Here is an 18803-nt window from a genome sequence, read left to right as displayed (position 1 = left end):
CACTGCGTTTTGTGTTTTGTTGTTTTTTATCTATTCAAAATTACTTCTTTACTTGTTGAACACTATATAAACTGACACTCTCTAAACTCTCTAGATGGTTGTGTGTGATGGGTGGTCTGAGTATTCCAGCAGTTTTTGAAATACTCAAACAACCATGCCATGTTATATTTGCAATTTCATTCTTTCCATTCACAACCCACAGCTCATGAATATAGATGAAGGTTGGAACGTACATGGACTGGTAATTTGTCAGCTTTGTCATTGTCACAATGTTGTATGCTGCCTGAATCCCACTCCGCTCTTTTTAGTCTCTTTTTAATCCATCATCCTTACCTCTACCCAGGCTTTGGTGCTGACAAGAAGTGCAGAATGTGAACAGTCTACAGTAATATGATGAATATTGTCAACATTGCTTTTTAAAACCCAGCAGTGGGAGATGCATGCCATCATTAATATGGGTTTGAAAATACAGCCTAACAGAGCTGATTATATTACAGTAGTCTCTTGTCATTCAAAGTGTCACAAGATACAGGAAAGAAAACTTGAACCATTTCTAATTGCCATGTTTTTCCAGTCTTTTATGAACATTTAATATTTAAGAAAGATTTTCTCCCAGTGAAAGGTAATCAGACACCGCTGCAGCTTTTTCTACTCTGAGCCAACAAGTCGTAATGATGGGTGTCTCGCTTGCCAGCGTTAAACACAGGACTGAGCGAGAACCTCAGCGCCAGCGCTGCGGCGTCTTTTTGGCAAAGCTGAGCAGGTCTCCTGCAGTCCTTTGAAAGCTTTGGAGGGAAATGGTGGATGTTTATCCCACAGTTCGGTCTTGCAGCTGGCTTGTACTGGCAGCAGGTGCAGAGCTGCAGCAAGCCAACATCTGGGCACAGCCTCTGGCCCTTAGTCTTCATATTTAGTCTATTCGCTGAGGGTAAGGAGATTAGGCCCCCAGAACAGAGGGATAGAGCGGAAGTTATCCAGCAGGATTTTGTGGAATGGCATGATAGGAATCATTTCCCTCAGAGACAGAAGTGTTGGTTTCTCAACAGCCATTTTGTGCAATTATTGATTTTACATAGCTGCATTCCTCTGACTGGATCAAACCACATTTATGTAAATTTGCTGCAAAAATGTTTGAACAGAATAAAGATCTTCTTACTTTTACATAACCATGATGTGAGTTTATGCACATTACTGCTTCTGCAAGTGATTTATTTACTGATAACAAATTACTGATGAAAGCTTTTATTATCCCAAAGCACAGCAGTATTTTAAAAGCATTTCTTTGCAATAGTGATCTTGTGTTTCTTGGCTGCATGTTTCCTCTGAGTTCAGTAATTAGTCTTGGTTGGCTGGAGGCGTGCTGCTCTCACATAAAAAGACAAATCAAAAACAGGTTATAAATCCAAGATTGCACGTATCTGCTGGTTTTGGACCCTGAACTCTCAGAGCACAGTCACAGCTGTGGTCAATGCTTTATTCCAATGAAACAACTTGAAAAATAAGCTAAGTGGCCTCTCTGCAGACCCCCAAAATACCCCAGTGACACACAATACTGATTTATTTCACATTGGTCCTTTAAACCCTATTATCCATGTAACCCCATGGCTGCAATTACAGTAAGCTATGTAACTTTTCATTTCCTGGGTGCAGCCATGTGAGTGATGTGATTCAAAGCTGCTGGGGGCCCCTCTCTGGGCACCTGCTCCAAAATTCAACCAAGCGCTGATCTGACTGGCTCAGCACAGATCATCAAATCCCACCCCAGAAATCAGAGTGATGTCAGCTGCCAACAGCACATGCACTCGATGCATGAACCAACCAAGGTCCAAATGAGCTCATCCGGACACCACCCACACATCCTCGAACCGAAAAGCACAATTAATTCAAGGGGAGGAAATGTGGGTTCCCTCAGACCAGTTTGAGCTAGTTATCTAAAGCCCCAATGTTTTTTTGCTCATAAGTGACCGACAGTTTCTCTCAGCAGCTGAACCCCAAGTCCACTCAACTATGTGAGAAGCTGCGAGGTCACTGTGAGAAGTCAGAACAGGCATCTGCAGGACATTTTTTCACTACCACACTATCCCATAAAATGTTCCAGTTTGGATGAGGATGTTTTAGACAGGAATCAAATGAATTGGTTATGGGCATTAGGATACTTTTTGGACACATGGGGCAAGGGTGAGACAGCTAGAGATATTCTTATACTTGGAATGTGGAGGGCTTGTGCAATTTAGCTACGGAGATGAGAGACTACCCGTTCTGAGAATAGTCTTTTGGAGTGAAAAAAAGGTCCCACATTTTTCTCAGATTCTGGGATATAAATACCTCTTAAAGAAAAAACACTTGAGCAACAAATGTGTTTGTCATACACCCTGTCAAAGTTCCTGAAAAACACTGCATTGAAAAATATATCAGACTTTTTTATTTTTGCTTGCTTTCTGTTTCATTTCATACTATAAATTCTACTTTGTTGCATTATAAATCATGCAAAGAACGAGGTCTAAAATATCTTTTTATCACTGTAAATTGCATCCCTGGTTATAGCATTAGCTCAGACATTTGGGTGATCTGTCTCTATATCGGATCTTATCAGGAGGCTGCTGGTATACAGAGATGTGCACAGTGTCGGTTCAGGTTGTTTGAATGCAGGTTCTTATCTCATCTCCTGCTCTGTCAACTCTGAACTTAACATGAACTCTCACTTTCCTTCCAGCCTCTCTCTTTCAAAGGACAGATCACAGAAGGTTTTGCATTGGAGTAAAGACACTCATTGTGCATGCTGGCAGACATGGCACAAACAAGTGTCCACAGCTGACAGTTTCACCCTGTTACACTGTTCCTGTAACTAAAACACAAGGGTGGGGAATACAAAGGTGAGGTGTACGTGTGAGAACACAGGCCTTTTGTTGTAGAAACTGATCTGTTTTGACACTTGGACCTCACTGCTGTTTTTCTCATGAATCAAGTGTTATTCATCTTCTGTGATTACTGAAACAATGAAGTCATATTGTACAACAGCTACAGACCTGCAGCACAACTTCTCTCTGATATTGATTACAGTTTCTGGCACTTGTCTAATACTAGCTCACGTTCTCCAATCTGAAAACTTGTCTCACTTTGAAGTTATTGGAAGGTATTGAAGTAATGCCATGGCTGATCTACTTTCAGCAGGTCCATGTCTGCACTGGTATCAGTTTGGGTCATCATCCTTTTTTGCAGTATCAACCATCCAGACTTTCTTCATTTTGAAATGAAGCCAACGCTTTTCTTCAGTTTTCAGTCTGCACTTAGTTCTCTGCAATGGCAGAGCAAAAACTGTTTTTGCTTTTTTAAAAATAGAAATATAAGCAACAGTATTCACATCCTTTGATTCATCACTCTAAAATCTACTCATCAAAGGTCCTTGATGTGTTTCTACAACTTATGTGGAGTTCAGCTCTACCTAATTGAATCTATACTCTCTCCATCTATGTCAGGGACAAGCAGGAGCTGAATCATAAACCTGCTGTCAGAGGGAAATGTTAAATGGACTGTGTTTATATGTTGTCACCCATTAATACAGCACTTCTTGGCCTGTGTAGTCTTAAGGATATTCAGTGCTTTTTTCTCTATTGCCCACACACTGACATGCCAATGAATGCATCAGAGGCAATGTGGAGTTCAGTGTCCTATCTATCCTAGGACACTTCAGTGTGTAATTTGGAGAAGCCTGGGATTGAAGTACCAACCTTCAGATTAACTGCTCTTCCTCCTGAGCCATAACAAGAAATTACAGTGCAAACAAATACAAGAATTACCAATAGTCAGTTTAGTATTACCTGTTACACTAACACACAGGGTTTGATCTGGCTGTACAATCAGCTATGAGGGGATGTGGAGAAGCGAGAATGGTACATAAGATCACCAATGAAGCATCTTTTATTTTGAAGGTATTGAGGTCAGACAGAAGCTATTCCGCAGACATAACTGGCTAAGAGTTTACCAAAAACTCCTAGTGGTCTGCAAACTCTCAGACCATGAGAAGCAAAACTCTCTGACCCAATGCAACAAAGACTGAACTATATGGCCTCTCATCCTAATAATGTGTGGAGAAACCGGATACTGAGAATCCTCATATGATGGCAACATCATGCTGTGAGGATATTCTTCCTATCACAGGTGCTGGGAGACCAGCAGGGACAGAGGAAAGATGTACAGAGAAAACTGTAAAGCATAGACTGACCGTTTTTGTAGAGAACTGTGGCCACAGTTTATATCTTAACAAAATGACTCAAAACTTACCGACAAGATAACAGGAGTGATTTCAGAAAAACCCCCACAAATGCTGGGAGAGTTGTAGGCAGCCTGAAGCTGAACCCAGCAGACCATCTCTGGAGAAACTTGAAAATATCTGTGCTTTGACAAGTTAAGGCATTATTATTGCATTAATTTATTAACGCCGTTAATTTTGTGTTTTCCTTTATTGCACGTTAACGCAGGGTTTTATTTTATTTTGCAAGCCTCTGCGTGTGGCATGTGCTCAGGCGGAGGCTTGCAGTCCATGGCTCTTCCTCCATGTCTTGTCCAGCTGCAGCAGTGCATCTGATGTAATCAGGAGAGAGCAGGTTTATTAAAATGAAGAGACATTTTCTGTCTGGCACTTAGAAAAGAAGATAAAGAAGAAAATGTGCAGAAAATTGTGATTTTTGGACGGGAAACTGCTCCCATAAGACAATGAGAATGGTAGGTTTTTTGTTTTGTTTTGTTCTGTTTGTTTTTTTTTTGTTTGTTTGTTTGTTTGTTTTACTTAAATGCAGTTTTGTCTTGGTGGATATCGGTTTTGAGGCAAGATAGCAAAAGTAAGACATTTTATGACTATGTTTTACAAATGTGAAGCATAAATTGGGCCTTCTTTTGCCTCTGGTTCAGTAAATCTTGGTCATAACCAGATGAAACCTACAGCTTTGGAGTCTATGAGATGTGTCGAACTTTGTGTACTGGGTCTTTTGTTATCTAAACTGTGTTTGCTGGTCATGGAAATAGTTTTACTGAGCTGTTAGCTGAGATTCCGGACTTTTTGTGGATACCACACATTTTTATAGTTGCATTTACAGACCTGACATTACACCATAAAACCGGATGTTAACCCCTTAACTCCCGGTAACGGAGGGTGCAGCTACAAGAGATTGAGCAAAACAATCAAGCTAAGAATGCAGAGTTAGACAATTTATAGGCAAATAATTTAGATAATGAAGCACTGGAGGTTCATGGATGGAAGTTATTGTGCATATTGTGAATATTTCTCTCTCCTCACCATCTAGAAGCTGAGAGATTCTAATCCTGCTTTCTGTCTGTTCACCTGATGCTGATATTCATCACATATTGTTCCTTCTGTGTTTAAAAGGAAGCAGCTTCACAGCTGTAAATTCATCCTGCTGACATTTTACCTTTTAGTCAGTAAATCCTGAAATTTTCATACTTTTTTGTCATAAATATTTGATTTTGTGTATATTAAGAAATATTTTAACTGTTGCTGTTTAAAGAAAAAACTGCTGCTAAATCTGTTTATTTGTTTAGTGTTTGTAAACCAAACTTTACTGCATTTTCTTCATATAGCAGTAGGCCTTCTTTCAAAGGAAAAGGACATTTTGCATGTAAATGCAATTAATGCATGAACTGCAACTAATCATGAATTGTTCCCCAGCACTATAGATTCAGATAGATAGATAGATAGATAGATAGATAGATAGATAGATAGATAGATAGATAGATAGATAGATAGATAGATAGATAGATAGATAGATAGATAGATAGATAGATAGATAAACACTCCAAACCGCATTGCTAGGCTTCTACTAAAACCACCAAAACTAATCTTTACTTGACTCTAAGGTTGCCTGTGTGGTGTTATTGTCCTCTCAGAAACAATCCAAGCATCCTCTACAATCCTTCCAGGGTCTGGGAAGCTGCGCATCACTCCTACTTAGAGGGTCCTGTTCATACACTGACACTTGGTGGACAAATAAAATATTACATCATTGTCATTTAGAATATTGCTAAATTTTCTTTTCATAAGTATCCTTTTATTTAAAGAAACTTAAATCACATTGGTGATATTGTGAGGTTCAGTATCTTGCCAAAGGATTCTGCAGCATGCATAAAATCAAACTAGCAACCTTCTAATTGAAGGACAAGTAGTAAAAAGTTTCTCTCTAAACTATAAAATAAAAAAGAGCCAAACACACTTTGATGATAAAGGAAGTTTTACTTTCAATCATGTTTATTATAGCTTTTATAATTGACTTAATTTAAGCAAATAAAACTGATATGGTATAGAAAATGCTTTAACCCTCATAAGCACTAAACAAACAGTAGTTATTTGTGTTATAATAACTTTGAGTAAAACACAACAATTTAAAAATGTAAAGTAGTTCTTCAAACATTTAATGCAATGAGAAGTACTAATGGTGGAAAAATGTATTAAATGAAATTTTAAAAAATGAATGAAAATGTTTTTATCTGACCAAAAATATTATATATCTGAATTCACTGCACATTCACTACTTAGTACATGGTATTTATTATCTAATGTTTTATTATATCAATAAGTATCCAAACTGATAACTAGCTGCTCACTTATGATTTTAATCCATGACAAGTGAACCAGTGGGAGACTCTGGACCCAGACTGAGTCTTCCAGATCCCACTTTCACTGAGTCGGAGCTCCCTGGTTCTTACTGTCCTGCCATGACTTCTTCCTCATCTCCAGCTCTATATCGGTGAACGACGCCGGACCCCAGTTAGTGATCCTCTGAGGTCCTTTATGACCTAAAAAAGGAGGCCATGGGGAGGAGATGTAAGTTTTTAACCAGACATAATTACAAACAAATCAGTTCCACTGAAACTAATGTGAAAAAAGAGGAGCGTTTGCTGGTTTCCCTTCCTCTTCTGACCTCCAGTTACCAACCACAGGATTCATTTTAACTGTTAAATGAAACGGACTATGGTTGTGAGTGGAACTTTGCGTCATCTGTTTACAATAAAAGTCCAGTTTTAGAACTTTACAGAAACACACTCTTGATTTTTATGATCATAAATGTGCCTACAAATATCTGTAGTTTCATGACTGTACAGTTACATGCTGGTATCATTCCTCCCACCTGGCTGGATGAGCCGCACCAGCCCCTCATGATTGGCCACCTTGTCTTTCCATGTCTTAGTCTTGTTAGCTGCTCGCTCGAGCTTCCTCGACACCACCTGAACATGCGGAGGAAACAGAGTCATACTTGTGAAGATAAAAGTCTGGTGGATTTTAGGATAAATGAAAGTTTTTTCTGTATTAATTGTTTTTTTTCAGTGTGTAGAACTTAGAGGAAATCAGTTGTTAGAAATGTCATATAACATAGTGTAGAAGTGTTTGGTTTCCTAACAATGTGTCTATGTAACTGTTTCAGTCTGACTATGACTGACTTTTTACCAGCAACATAGACCAGCCGTCTGGCTGCATGGGAGCAAAATATTTTTTACAAATTAGAGGCAGCTCCAGTTTTTTTTAACAGTATTAATTATTTAAAGAGTGTGCAGATCCTTCTAGTTCACCATGTTACACCATATTTGTACAGAATAAACCTAAACTCCTTAAACAGATATCTGTATATTAACATGCAAGAACTGAAGATAAGGAGCAAGATGGTACCAGAATCCTACTGGTTTATAGTCTGACTGGTCCTGACCAATCATGTCAGTGTGCATTAACATTGTTTCCAGAGCAAAATATGTGGAACAGTTAAGCTAAGACACTGATTTGGTCTGGGTCATGTGAGGACAAACTTTACAACAAGTTCATTGTCTAAATGGAAAGGGAAAATTCCAGTTGTCTTGAAGTGTGATTCAAAACCAAAGATTTAGTCCAGTTTCCTGACCTCATACTGCTCCCGTGCTCCCTGCCGCTCCTTCTCCAGCCTCTCCAGCTGCTGCATGGCCACCTGCAGGTCTCTCTCTTTGGCCAGCTGGTCCTCCATCAGCTCCTGCTTCTCTGCCTGGGTCTGAGACAGCGCCCTCTGCTGCTGCAGGTGGATCTGCTCCAGCTCTGCCCTCTTTGCTGCCTCCTCCGCCAGCAGCCTGTCAGGGAGATCACAGCAACCAAGCTTAACATGGCTTCGCTCCTCATCAACACAGAGGGTAGTGTAGACAGTCCGGTGTGCAGCCTGGTGTTTGAAAACGTTTTCAATTTTCTATATTTCTGTATTTACGTCACCCCCAAAAATAGATTAGGATAGAGTAAGAAACTACATTATATGTATTTGTCAAAGAATTAGTGAATCAAGACATGAACAAAGCTGATTTCTAAAACACTCAGAAAGAGGACTGTTGGTTCTCATCATGTTGGAAAATGGTTAAAAAATACATCTCAAAAAGGTCTGTACTCCACCAAGTCCCAGTTACACAAACTTAAAAAAATAAAAAAGGAAATTCTGTTGCTACTCAAGAAGCCCCTGAGCCAGGTGAAAAGCAAAATGTGACCTTACGAAGGAACCCAGGGTAGTTTCTAAGCAATTAGTCACATTAATGGAACAATAAATTCTGAATGAAACTAGAGAATATTAAAGGAAAATATATGATAATCTATGATCTGAATCTTACGAGAAACTAGGTCATGCAGACAGATATTGACAAGTTGCTCCGGCCAGGAATGGCCAAATTGGATGTTTTTGAATGGTCAAGTCCAAGTCTGGGATCGAATCCAAAATAAATGTTGCATAAGCAGATCTGGGGATCTTGGAGAAATGGGCTTACATTCCTCCAAAATGATGTGCAGCTAATTTGTTTAGCTGCTGTTCATTGTTGCAAAAAGGGGTCACACCAGATAAAGAACATTGAGGTTCACTCATCTTCTGTCACTCACAGATATGTAAGTTTAAATAAATTAGTTTAATATTTTTGTCTCATTTCTTTAACTGAGCTGCCTATATCTACTCTTAAGACTTGAGATTTTTTACATTCACTTTTAACCATTTTAACATCGTTTTTTATGGATCTAGTTTCCTTCTGACAGTAGTGAAAATATATCAGTTTAACAGCTGCATCTGGTTCTGCTCATCCACACATTTAATGGTCATCCTATAGAACATTGTCACAAAAATAAGATGATTATTTGCTTTCTAACAGTGTCAACAAGCTAATTAGCTTAATATTAGCTTGAAAAAGACAGCAGCTCTGTTCATTTGGTTTTCGTTATGTCAAACAGAGGCCTGTGTTTATCTACACACTGTCCTGTGTAAATGTGTATGTGTTTCTGAGACCTGGCCTGCAGCTTTCGCATGGCCTCTTCGTCCTGCTTGGCCTGCCTTTCATCCTCTAAGGCTTCTTCCAGGCGGTGGTACATGTCCTCGAGCTCTTGGACGCGCTGCAGGTACTGCTCCAGCTCGCTGGACTTCTGAGCCACCTGCTCCTCCATCTGCTGTCGCACCTGACGGAGGCAACATGCTTTGTGTCATGCATTCATTTGACTTGGCTTGTACAAATCGACTGTAAATCAATGTTTGTCACTCTATTAATGACATATTTATTGGAGTTTCCTTCTGTCTTATACTTATGGTAAAATGAAGGAACCTAACTTGAAGATTTCATATATCCCACAAAGGCATTACTTTGTGTGGTCACATCAGCTCATCTCACTCTCACACTGAAAGTGATTCAGCATCATGGGATTTATGATTGCTTGTTTATCTCTTCTTTCCAGAGCAGTTCACAGACTCATGACAGTAACTTTAACTACAGAGGCTAAGAATTTAAAAGGCTGTGTTTTCCTTTGGAATATATGTGACAAAACAATGTATCACCATAAGATCAAAGCAGCAGGAGGGAGGGAGACAGGGCACTAAAGTTACCATTTTTTCTCTCTCCAGGTCCAGTCTGTAGCGATCCTGCAGGTCTAACTGAGCCTTATTCCTCCTGAGCTCCTCAAGTGTTGCTTTGGCTGCAGCCTCTTCCATTTTCTGTGAAGGAGAAAAGAGAAAAGAGCTGCTACTGCAGAGCTGATTCACTTGAATGGAAGCCACAATCTAGACAAACGAGGCTTTGTGGAGAAATGTGGGTTTGGTCAAAGAGTATTTTTAGGGTTTTTAAGCAGTGGTAAAGGATTCAAGAATGCATAAATGTCATAGGGGTTTCCAGATAACTAGTAGCTGAAGTATAGATTAGATAGAAGCCACCTGGCAGGGTTAAAGAGAAGTGAAAACAATCTGCTTACACTCTAAGAAGTGACTTTGAGTACCTCGGCTTGCAGCAGTTGCAGGTGTTCCTGATAGATATCTGACAGATATGTACTGTTGTTTGCATAAAAAGTTTTGCTTCCCCTTTTCACTGTGGGTGTTTATCCTGAATTAAGTGTCACTAAACCACATTAAGTCTAAATACACAAATGTGAACGCCTCTTGTACAGTTATCTGAGTTTCACTGAGGTGGTGTTTCCAAAATGTCACACACACACTTTCCTATCAACTGGAACTGAGGTGTCCAAAGATCTTTACAAAATCAACAATGTGGTCATGAAATCGCACAATTCTTAGTAAATTAACACTGATTATATTAACTTTCATTATTCTCTGAAATGCTGTTTTTATACACAAGATGCTAACCAACCAGATGAGACGTTCTAGTCTTTTTTTTTTGCCTCTGTTTATATTTTTTTTTTGCTATTCTGAACTGAAAAATGGTGTTAAAATAATTAGAAAATTATTATAATTTGTTTTATTTAGCTGCGTCTCATATGAAACTTGTGGTTTTTTACATTACATAATCTATCAAATTAGGCTGAGATTTGAGCTGTAAAAAATGGTTTCAGTTTTTAGAAGGGTGGGGTTCAGCACAGACCATCCTCATCTCCTCCAGCTGTCTCTGTTTGTTCTCATTGGCTGCCTGGAGCTTCTTCATCCTTTCTGCTAGGTCCTCCTCCTCCACCTGCTGCCTCTGGCGAAGCTCGCGGCGCCGCAGCCGGGCCTCACGGTGAGGAGACAACAGTCCCAACCTCAGCAGCTGGATGCACGTCTGAATGGCTGCCACAAAGCAGAGCAAGACAGGATCACTTACTGACATTCATATGAGACTCATAAAGATGTGGAAGATAGAGTGCTGTGGAGAATGACAAATCAGCACCTTGAATCCATTCCTGCTTCTTCTTTTTGTCTGGTGCACTGATCTCAAAGCTTTTATCGGTGCACTTGATGATAAAAAGACATTTCTTCCCGTCCTTATCAAGCAAAGACTACAGGAAAGAAAAACATCTCAGAAAAATGCTCCTCAACAACATCCTTCAGTAAATTTCAGCTTTAACGTTAAGATATTGCAATGCACAAAGACTTCCAATGGTTCAGTTATTACAGCTTTGCATGACTCGTAAAGTTTGTCCAGACTCAGTTTTATATTTGGATGCATTGCATTGTTTTACCTCAACACAGCAGCTTTGGTCCAGAGTAATGTCTCCCTTCTTCTCCATGAGATCCTCACTGACATAGTATGACAGCGAGGTGGGTCGAAGGACAAACCATCGCTCGGTCCAGTTCTTCCTCCTGTGGCCCTTCTTTATCATGTAACCCTTCAAAACACAATATGAAGGTAACCAAAGTTATTTCAACGCTGTGCCATAATGTGTGTCTTTGTCATTAATGATGCAACAGTTTATTAATTTTCTAAAACATGTGTGTGTTACAGATTACAAACTGCTGATGTAGTAAATGCTAAGAAACATTTTTATAGATTAGGGTGTTGCATGGATATGATTATGTTTACACAATACTAAAACGTCTGAGTATGTGTCTCCTATTAAATAATCTTTGGAAGATAAAACTGTCCAGTAGGATTACAGTCATTTCTCCGACAAATGAACCATAAATAGTACATTATTACATTGATCAAAACTGTAAAGCACTCTGTTCAATACTGCAATACTACAACGTTCAATGCTAATGCTAATATTACACTCTTTTATATTTAAAAAAATGTCCTTTCAGAGAGAAAGCTGTATGTGTTTTAAGTCATTTGAACTTGTTCATCAGGAGTGGCCAACTCTGGTCCTGGAGAGACGTTGTCCTGCAAGTTAGAGATGTTTCCCTGGTTCAACGTACCTGATTTAGATGAATGAGTCGCTGTGCACAACTCGATGAACTGTTAGATCTATTTCATTTGAATAAGGTGTGTTTGTAATTAAACAATGGATTATTGGAGATGAAAAAAAGCCCTGCCTCTAGCACTACATGACAGCACCTGGGTCCAAGTGGACTCACAGCAGTCTGACCACCACTTAATTATGACGTCCCATCCTGTTTGTAATTCTTGCTTGTGTTGTTCTTACTCTCAGTTGTAAGTTCCTTTGGAGAAAAGCTTCTGCCAAATGACAGTAGAATAGTAGAATAGAATAGAGCTGGGAAACATCTAAAACCTGGACAGTTGCTCTCTAAGGCTGGAGTTGGCCACCCCTGCTCTAGATAATGGCAGCGAGATTGTAAAATCAAACTTAGAGTGTTAAAGTTTCAGGGGGAAACATGACAAACACAGTGCATGAGACTGACATCCCATCTAACCTGCTTGAGGACATCCAGTATGAGTTCAGTGAAGACCTCGTTGATGCCCATGGACAGAGTCTTTCGGTCCACGCCATGGCTGAAGTAATTTAACCCCACCAGTTCAATCAGCTCCCAGGTGGTCAGGCAGCTCTTTGTGTTCATCTGTAGCTTGTAATCTGCAAATTTCTCTTCACTCCATCCAATCCCCATGGCCTCCATCAGCTTTCGCAAGATGTACTCGACCTTATGGGTGAAGAGAAAGGCTTTCATTTAGGGATAAAACTAAGGTTGAGGTGATATGGCCCATGTTTGTTTCCTTCTTACTCACTGATGTGGTGTGATTTGGATTTCTGTCAGATTTATAAACAAAATTCAGGCCAAACTAATTACATATTAATACATATTTTGTAGCGTGTAATTACTCACACTGCAGGCTGAAAACAAGTGAACTTCTGAACTAAATACCTCTCCAAAAGCCGTTGGAAGTCAGGTGTTGGATATAAGCATATGAATGCTTTAACCACAGCAGCTTTTACAAGAACACAAGCAGCTTCATAAAGACACACAAGGCTGGAAAATGCTATAAACGCCTTTATAAAAGTGTTAACCCTTTAGGCGCTGGAGTTTTTAAAGTTTCAAGCTTTATTGTAAACGAGAAAAAAAAGTAAAATATGAACCAGAGTTTATGATGGCAGTAAAATGACTCATTTAATGTCATATTGTGGCATCACAAGCTGGCGGCCACCTGCCAAAGGCCAGTCTTTGTCCATTATTTAAAAAAAAAGAAGAAAATACTGAATGTTAGGAAACAAGTAAAGAAGATAGTAATAACAACTAAGCCATGCACTGGTCTGGAAATAGCTCCATAGGAAAAGGAAGAACCATGAAACATAAAACAGCTAAAGCTGATCGATCAATGTGTGTGTAAATATTGGTGCACTGAATCTTTTATAAGCTATTCTGGAAACATCTATTAAAGGATGTTTCTGTTAAAAAATGTTCTTCTATGAGATTCTATATTTAGGAATTAAATTGCTTTCCCAACCTTTACTGCAAGCATTCACTCACTGTGTTAAAACATATAGAAAAATAACTGTGTGGTGTTAGTTCAGTCACACACTGATGAAGATAAAACCACATTTTATAAATAAACAGAAATTCTGGTTATTTCAACGTTAAGAGCAGATTTAGATTTATATTCTTCTTTTATAAACTGCTTCAGTGTGTGCTGAAGTTTACCACCAAAATGTGCGTTAATAAGATGTCAAGAGTCAAAGTTGGAGCAGATAAGAGGTTCTGCAGCAGTATCTGTTCTCCTTTTGCTCTGTTTATTGATGGCTTACTACGGGGGAAAGGAATTCCCATGATGCAGCTGCAAGAGTTTCTCTCACCTCTTCAATGACGATGACTAGAGGGTATTTGTCTTCTGAAAGAAAGTTGAAAATGCCCCATACTTTGAAAGCATCATTATCTGAGATGAGCAGACGGTGAGTGTGTATATTCGCCTTGTAACACAGAGTCCAGCACACCCTGTAGAACTCAACTACATCAAAATCCTCTTGCACCTGTGAATGAAATACAGCATTCAGTCAGAGTCAAAGTCAAGCTGGTCAGCAACACCAGTGAGCAGTGTGTTTACAAATGCTAAGCAGGGGTTTGGTGTTTGTCTCCTTTCAAAACCTCCAGTCTTAAGGATGTGGGGTGCAAACACGGTGTCATTAAAGGCCTCATTTTTATTCAAGTCAGAGCCCACATGAGAAAGGCAAGAAAACAGCCTCCAAGAACAAAAAAGTGAAACGCAGGCAGCTCGGCTTAAACAGATGCGCTACACAGCACATTTAAATAGAATTCATTTGACTATTCTTGCATGAATAACAGAAAATATTTCCTTTATTATTCTCGTTATAGCTTATGAATTGTAACCATTTCCTCTCCAAAATGATTACTCATCTTAATATGACTCAAACAGGGTTCAGCTGAGAGAAGGAATGTGTTCATTTTCTAATTTTAACCGTTTTCTTGCTAGTAAAGTTTTTAATTCCTGTTTCTCAGTATAACTAGGAGTTTTGGTACTTAACAGTTTGGACTCGAACAATGAGAACTGCTGAATGGCTGGTCAGGCTTTCATCTTCAGGCCTGTTGCAGTTGTAGGTTATTGACTTAGATAATTATTCTTCTTTTATAAATTGCCTCAGTGTGAGCTAAAGTTTGTCACTAATTTGTGCCAATATGATATCAAGAGCCAAAGATAAATGAGCAGCAGCTTTTATCATTTCTGTTCATGCTGCTTTTTCTGGTCTGTTATCTGTTTTTGAGGTTTCACTAAAGGTGGAGTTCAGACTTCTCGACACACACTTAAATACACACACAGCTGTGGCATTGAAACACTTCGGGTGTAATCACAATCAAAGGGTTGAACCCATTTATATAAATAAATAAATAACTTTTTAAATCCCTGTGTTGCCTTTACATTGCGGTTTTTATTAACGGAGTATTTTTCCCCTGTGTGCATGTTTGTGTTCCTACAAAGGGTTAAAAACGGGCTTTGATCATTGGTGAAAAGATAATCAAAATAGTTGCTGTGGAATTTTTCTTTTACCATAATTTACAGAAAGTTTACATTTATACCACATTTAATCCACATTTACAAATGTACATGCTTTCATCCTTTAATAACATCCAGTAAAGTGCAAAAACTAGCGTATCAGTTAAATAAAGGTCTGCACAAAGTTTAAATCACCCAGGAAGTTAAGTTCAAATGACACTGACTGTTTCATAAATTGCGCGCGGGGGGGGGGGGACTAGAAAACTAAATACAAGCTTCAACCATGATATTTACATACAAGTGCCTCAGTCACTCAAAACCAACGAACAAAGCATTGTCAGTTAACAGAAAATATTTGTGGCACAGAGTAAGTCTGTAGGCGATCACACACTTTACTGACAGTTACTTTTTATGAACCGTCTTTTGAACCATCACTATGCATATAACTATATCCTCCTTTTATTCTCAAATATAAGTAATAGTTCAAATAACTTGTAAATGAAGCTGTTTTGCCAACTTTTGACCAGCCAATGAATCGATCATATGCCCAATGTCTTATTACCATCATAATGTCCCAGAGGCTTCTTTAAACAGAAGTCAATCCATTTATTCTTTGTAATATTTAATACAAGAAATGAAATGATTTTTATAATAAATACAACTTTTTTTGGTTTCTGATGACATGTTAATATATTAATGATGTAGTAACATTTGTTCTGGGAAAATTTGCCCCCTTCAAATTTACACGCTAATAAAAACCTTGAGAAATGGATATGGAGGCATGAAGGAATTAGTCCCGATCTAAATGACGTTGGTGGAAAGAGGACGAAGTTCTTAGGCTGTCATATCAAACATTACCCGATTTCAACTTGGAATTCATGTTAAACTCCCAGCTGGTGCTCATTAGAATTATTGAGGATATTCTTGTATATATATTTTTGTATACTAAAATTCTATAACTGAAATTACAAGTGTTTTAAAATATAATTATATCCAACACAGCTTATTGATCACAGAAAAAAATATCACCATCAAAGAACAAGTTTTATTGTTTAATCAAGTCTAGTTCATATTTTCTGATTGAATTTATGAAAAGTTAATGTTCAACGTTGGCTTCTTTAATCAAATCACATCAAATTAAAAAACAAAAAGGAGGAATACCTCCCTTTCACAATCACACTAATTCATTTATAATAAACATGGTTTACTTGATAGTAAATAAAAATTTCAGACTCATTATTTTGTATCATTACTCACATTTCAAGACAGTAAACTTCACATCTACATATAACAACTATACTGTCACTTTTTTTGAAACGCTGGAGAATTTTTTTTATCTCAATTTGTTTCCAAAACTGTTTTGACTGTTTTATAAAAAAAAAAAAAAATTTAGTTTCTGCCGTTTTGGATATGTGCACTAAAAGTAATGAATGAGTATAGAAAGGAATAATTAGCCACAAAAGTGTTGGTCCTCACCTTGTCAAGAATAAACCTGTTGACATACGGCATGTAGCCCTCGTTGGACAGAGGCCCCTTATCATCATCTTTGAAGTGCCTCTCAAAGGCTACGGGGTCATGAGGGATCCTCATCACTGTGCACAGGTTGTAGGACAGCACCTAAACATTCATAATTAGTGAATTAAACCATAAACATGAATACTGTATATCACCTGAAGACAACATGAGGTGCATTCTCCTGTTAAACAACATAATACAGTAATATAAAGGCTAGTTTAAGGTGGAGTTCAGTTCAAGTTCCTGAACTTTAAGACATGCCTGATATCTCCAAGTATTGCTAGCCAAGTAATACTTCAATGAGCTTTCTCTGAAGTTTACACCACATGGTTACTTTCAGTTATATTAAAAGAAAATCATGTCAGCGTTATTTAAATAATGTGGCTCTTACCTCATCTTACAACAACAACTATCCACACCCCATAGTATTCTTTTTTTTTTTTAGTACCGTTGGAGCAATGTCAGACCCAGTTCTATTTTTTATGATCCTACAAGCTCTTATTCTTTTCGTTTCTAGCATCATTTTTTGTAGAAATGTCAAAGGTCATCTAGCCTGCAAGGAGGGTGTCTATCTGTCCATTTTGAGGTTGATTCAGGGAATCGGTCCTGGATTTAGGTCTGGATTAGCCCAGGGCTTTCACAGAGACACTTCTATGTTTTCCGAGGTGTGTCTCAGGTTGTTGTCTTGTTGAAATGTTTTGTTTTGCTTTTTTTTCTGAATTTGTGTAGACCTGCCATCACTGTGTTTGATCGGAAGAATAATATTAACAAGATGACTCTCAGAGACGGGATCCAGTTCGGGCTTTGTTTTGGTTAGATTTAATGAAGAATGGCCTTAACTTTGAAGCCAGAGTGGTGCAGCAAAGAAAGTTGTCCATCTGAAGCGTTCTTTCATGTTCTTTGAGGACTTCTGGGTTTAATTCAGACATTTGTCTTCTGGTTACCTGCCTGACCAATGTTCTTCATCCATGATTACTTTGTTAGGTTGACTAGGAAGGTTGTTGATGGTTCCAAACATCTTCTGTGCATTAAAAGAATCGTGCTCCTGCATATACATTCTGACACAAAATTATGTCACATGTAAAAAAAGAAAAATTAAAAAAAACTCCAGTCTTTTTTGTTCAAATATAAATCAATATAAGAAGAGCTATAAGCACAACAGAATACTTAGACATCTGAATGAGTTTGAAAACTTTGTATACTTTTATAAATATGAGAAAACAGAAAACTCTTGGAGTTTTCCTGATCCACATAAAAAGTCAAGAAACCGTGTGTGATTAACAAGCCTAAAGTTAGACTGTGTTTTTATCAGATTGGACACATGGACGTGAAAGTTGTAAAGGTTTGTCATGTTGTTTAAGAGCGGTGATATATCCGTTTTTGGATAATATGACTGTTTTTTTATTAAGCCATAAACTAATTAATTCTTCACATATCTTGTGTAGATATGATTAAAAGCGATCAATCATGATTTTTTTTTCCAAAATTAACAGCAGTATATCTGCTTTATTTATTTATGTTTACTAAGACTGAAACAGTTAAATAGAAAGACTAGACGAAGGATATAAAGTTACGTTAAGCGCGCAGACAGACGTATATGGACATTTAAAGGGGAAATTAACTGAACGTAAACGCACCTTTAACTGAGATTTGGGAACTTTTCCACGGTGATCCAGGTCCAAGGCTGTAAATGCGTGCCAGATAGCTTTTAAAAGCTCCTCTCGAAGCCACATTTTGTCCCAGATGCGGTATGTCTTTCTGACCGACTCTGTGATGAAGCTGAACGCTCTTCAGAGAAAAGGAGGCGCAGAAGGAGAAGTGATGCTGGGATCACGTGACGACGTTTGGTAGTTTTCCCTATAAATGAAGCATGTAGTCTACAATCTTTGTTCGTTTTGTTTTCAATAACTCAATTTTCCCGCTAAGATGATCTGTGATTAGATTTAAAACCAACATGTACACGTTACATTTGTATGGAAATTCCTGTCAGAATAACCAGGATTTTTTAATTGGTTACCCATGAAAACGTGATCTTAGCATTATCAGTCACAAAACTGTCAGTAAACATTTTTTCTTGAGAGAACACTTACAGTTTAGCCTTTAAAAAGTACTAAAACACTTTAAAATTCCGTAACTTGTTGGACACTGATAGTAGTACCGTCCTACATCAGTTTCTTGTTGCATTGATACTTCATAAAGAT

General features: G+C 38.2%; 1 protein-coding gene across 1 annotated transcript; it reads right to left on the bottom strand.

The window, feature by feature from the left end:
- Positions 1-6224: 6224 nt before the first annotated feature.
- Positions 6225-18386, bottom strand: swap70a (switching B cell complex subunit SWAP70a). Its single transcript, XM_042003130.1, has 12 exons — positions 18240-18386; positions 16564-16704; positions 13934-14107; positions 12561-12785; positions 11429-11575; positions 11137-11245; positions 10855-11036; positions 9870-9977; positions 9282-9448; positions 7902-8100; positions 7140-7236; positions 6225-6807 (listed from the first exon to the last, which is right to left on the bottom strand). The coding sequence occupies exons 1-12, from the start codon at positions 18333-18335 to the stop codon at positions 6689-6691; spliced, it is 1764 nt and encodes a 587-aa protein (XP_041859064.1). The 5' UTR covers positions 18336-18386; the 3' UTR covers positions 6225-6688.
- Positions 18387-18803: the final 417 nt, after the last annotated feature.

Source organism: Melanotaenia boesemani, chromosome 1 (assembly GCF_017639745.1).
Source record: "Melanotaenia boesemani isolate fMelBoe1 chromosome 1, fMelBoe1.pri, whole genome shotgun sequence".
In the NCBI taxonomy this organism is placed as follows: Eukaryota; Metazoa; Chordata; class Actinopteri; order Atheriniformes; family Melanotaeniidae; genus Melanotaenia; species Melanotaenia boesemani.
The sequence above is the reverse complement of the archived record's forward strand: the minus strand, read 5'-3'. Positions and strand labels throughout refer to the sequence as shown.

Excerpts from the sequence above, each read along its gene's own strand:
- swap70a (XM_042003130.1), bottom strand. The coding sequence starts at position 18,335 with ATGTGGCTTCGAGAGGAGCTTTTAAAAGCTATCTGGCACGCATTTACA. Across the intron at positions 9,978-10,854 it reads AGCTGGAGGAGATGAGGATG|AAAATGGAAGAGGCTGCAGC; the intron begins GTCTGTGCTGAA and ends TCTCCTTCACAG. Across the intron at positions 8,101-9,281 it reads ATGCGAAAGCTGCAGGCCAG|GCTGCTGGCGGAGGAGGCAG; the intron begins GTCTCAGAAACA and ends TCTCCCTGACAG.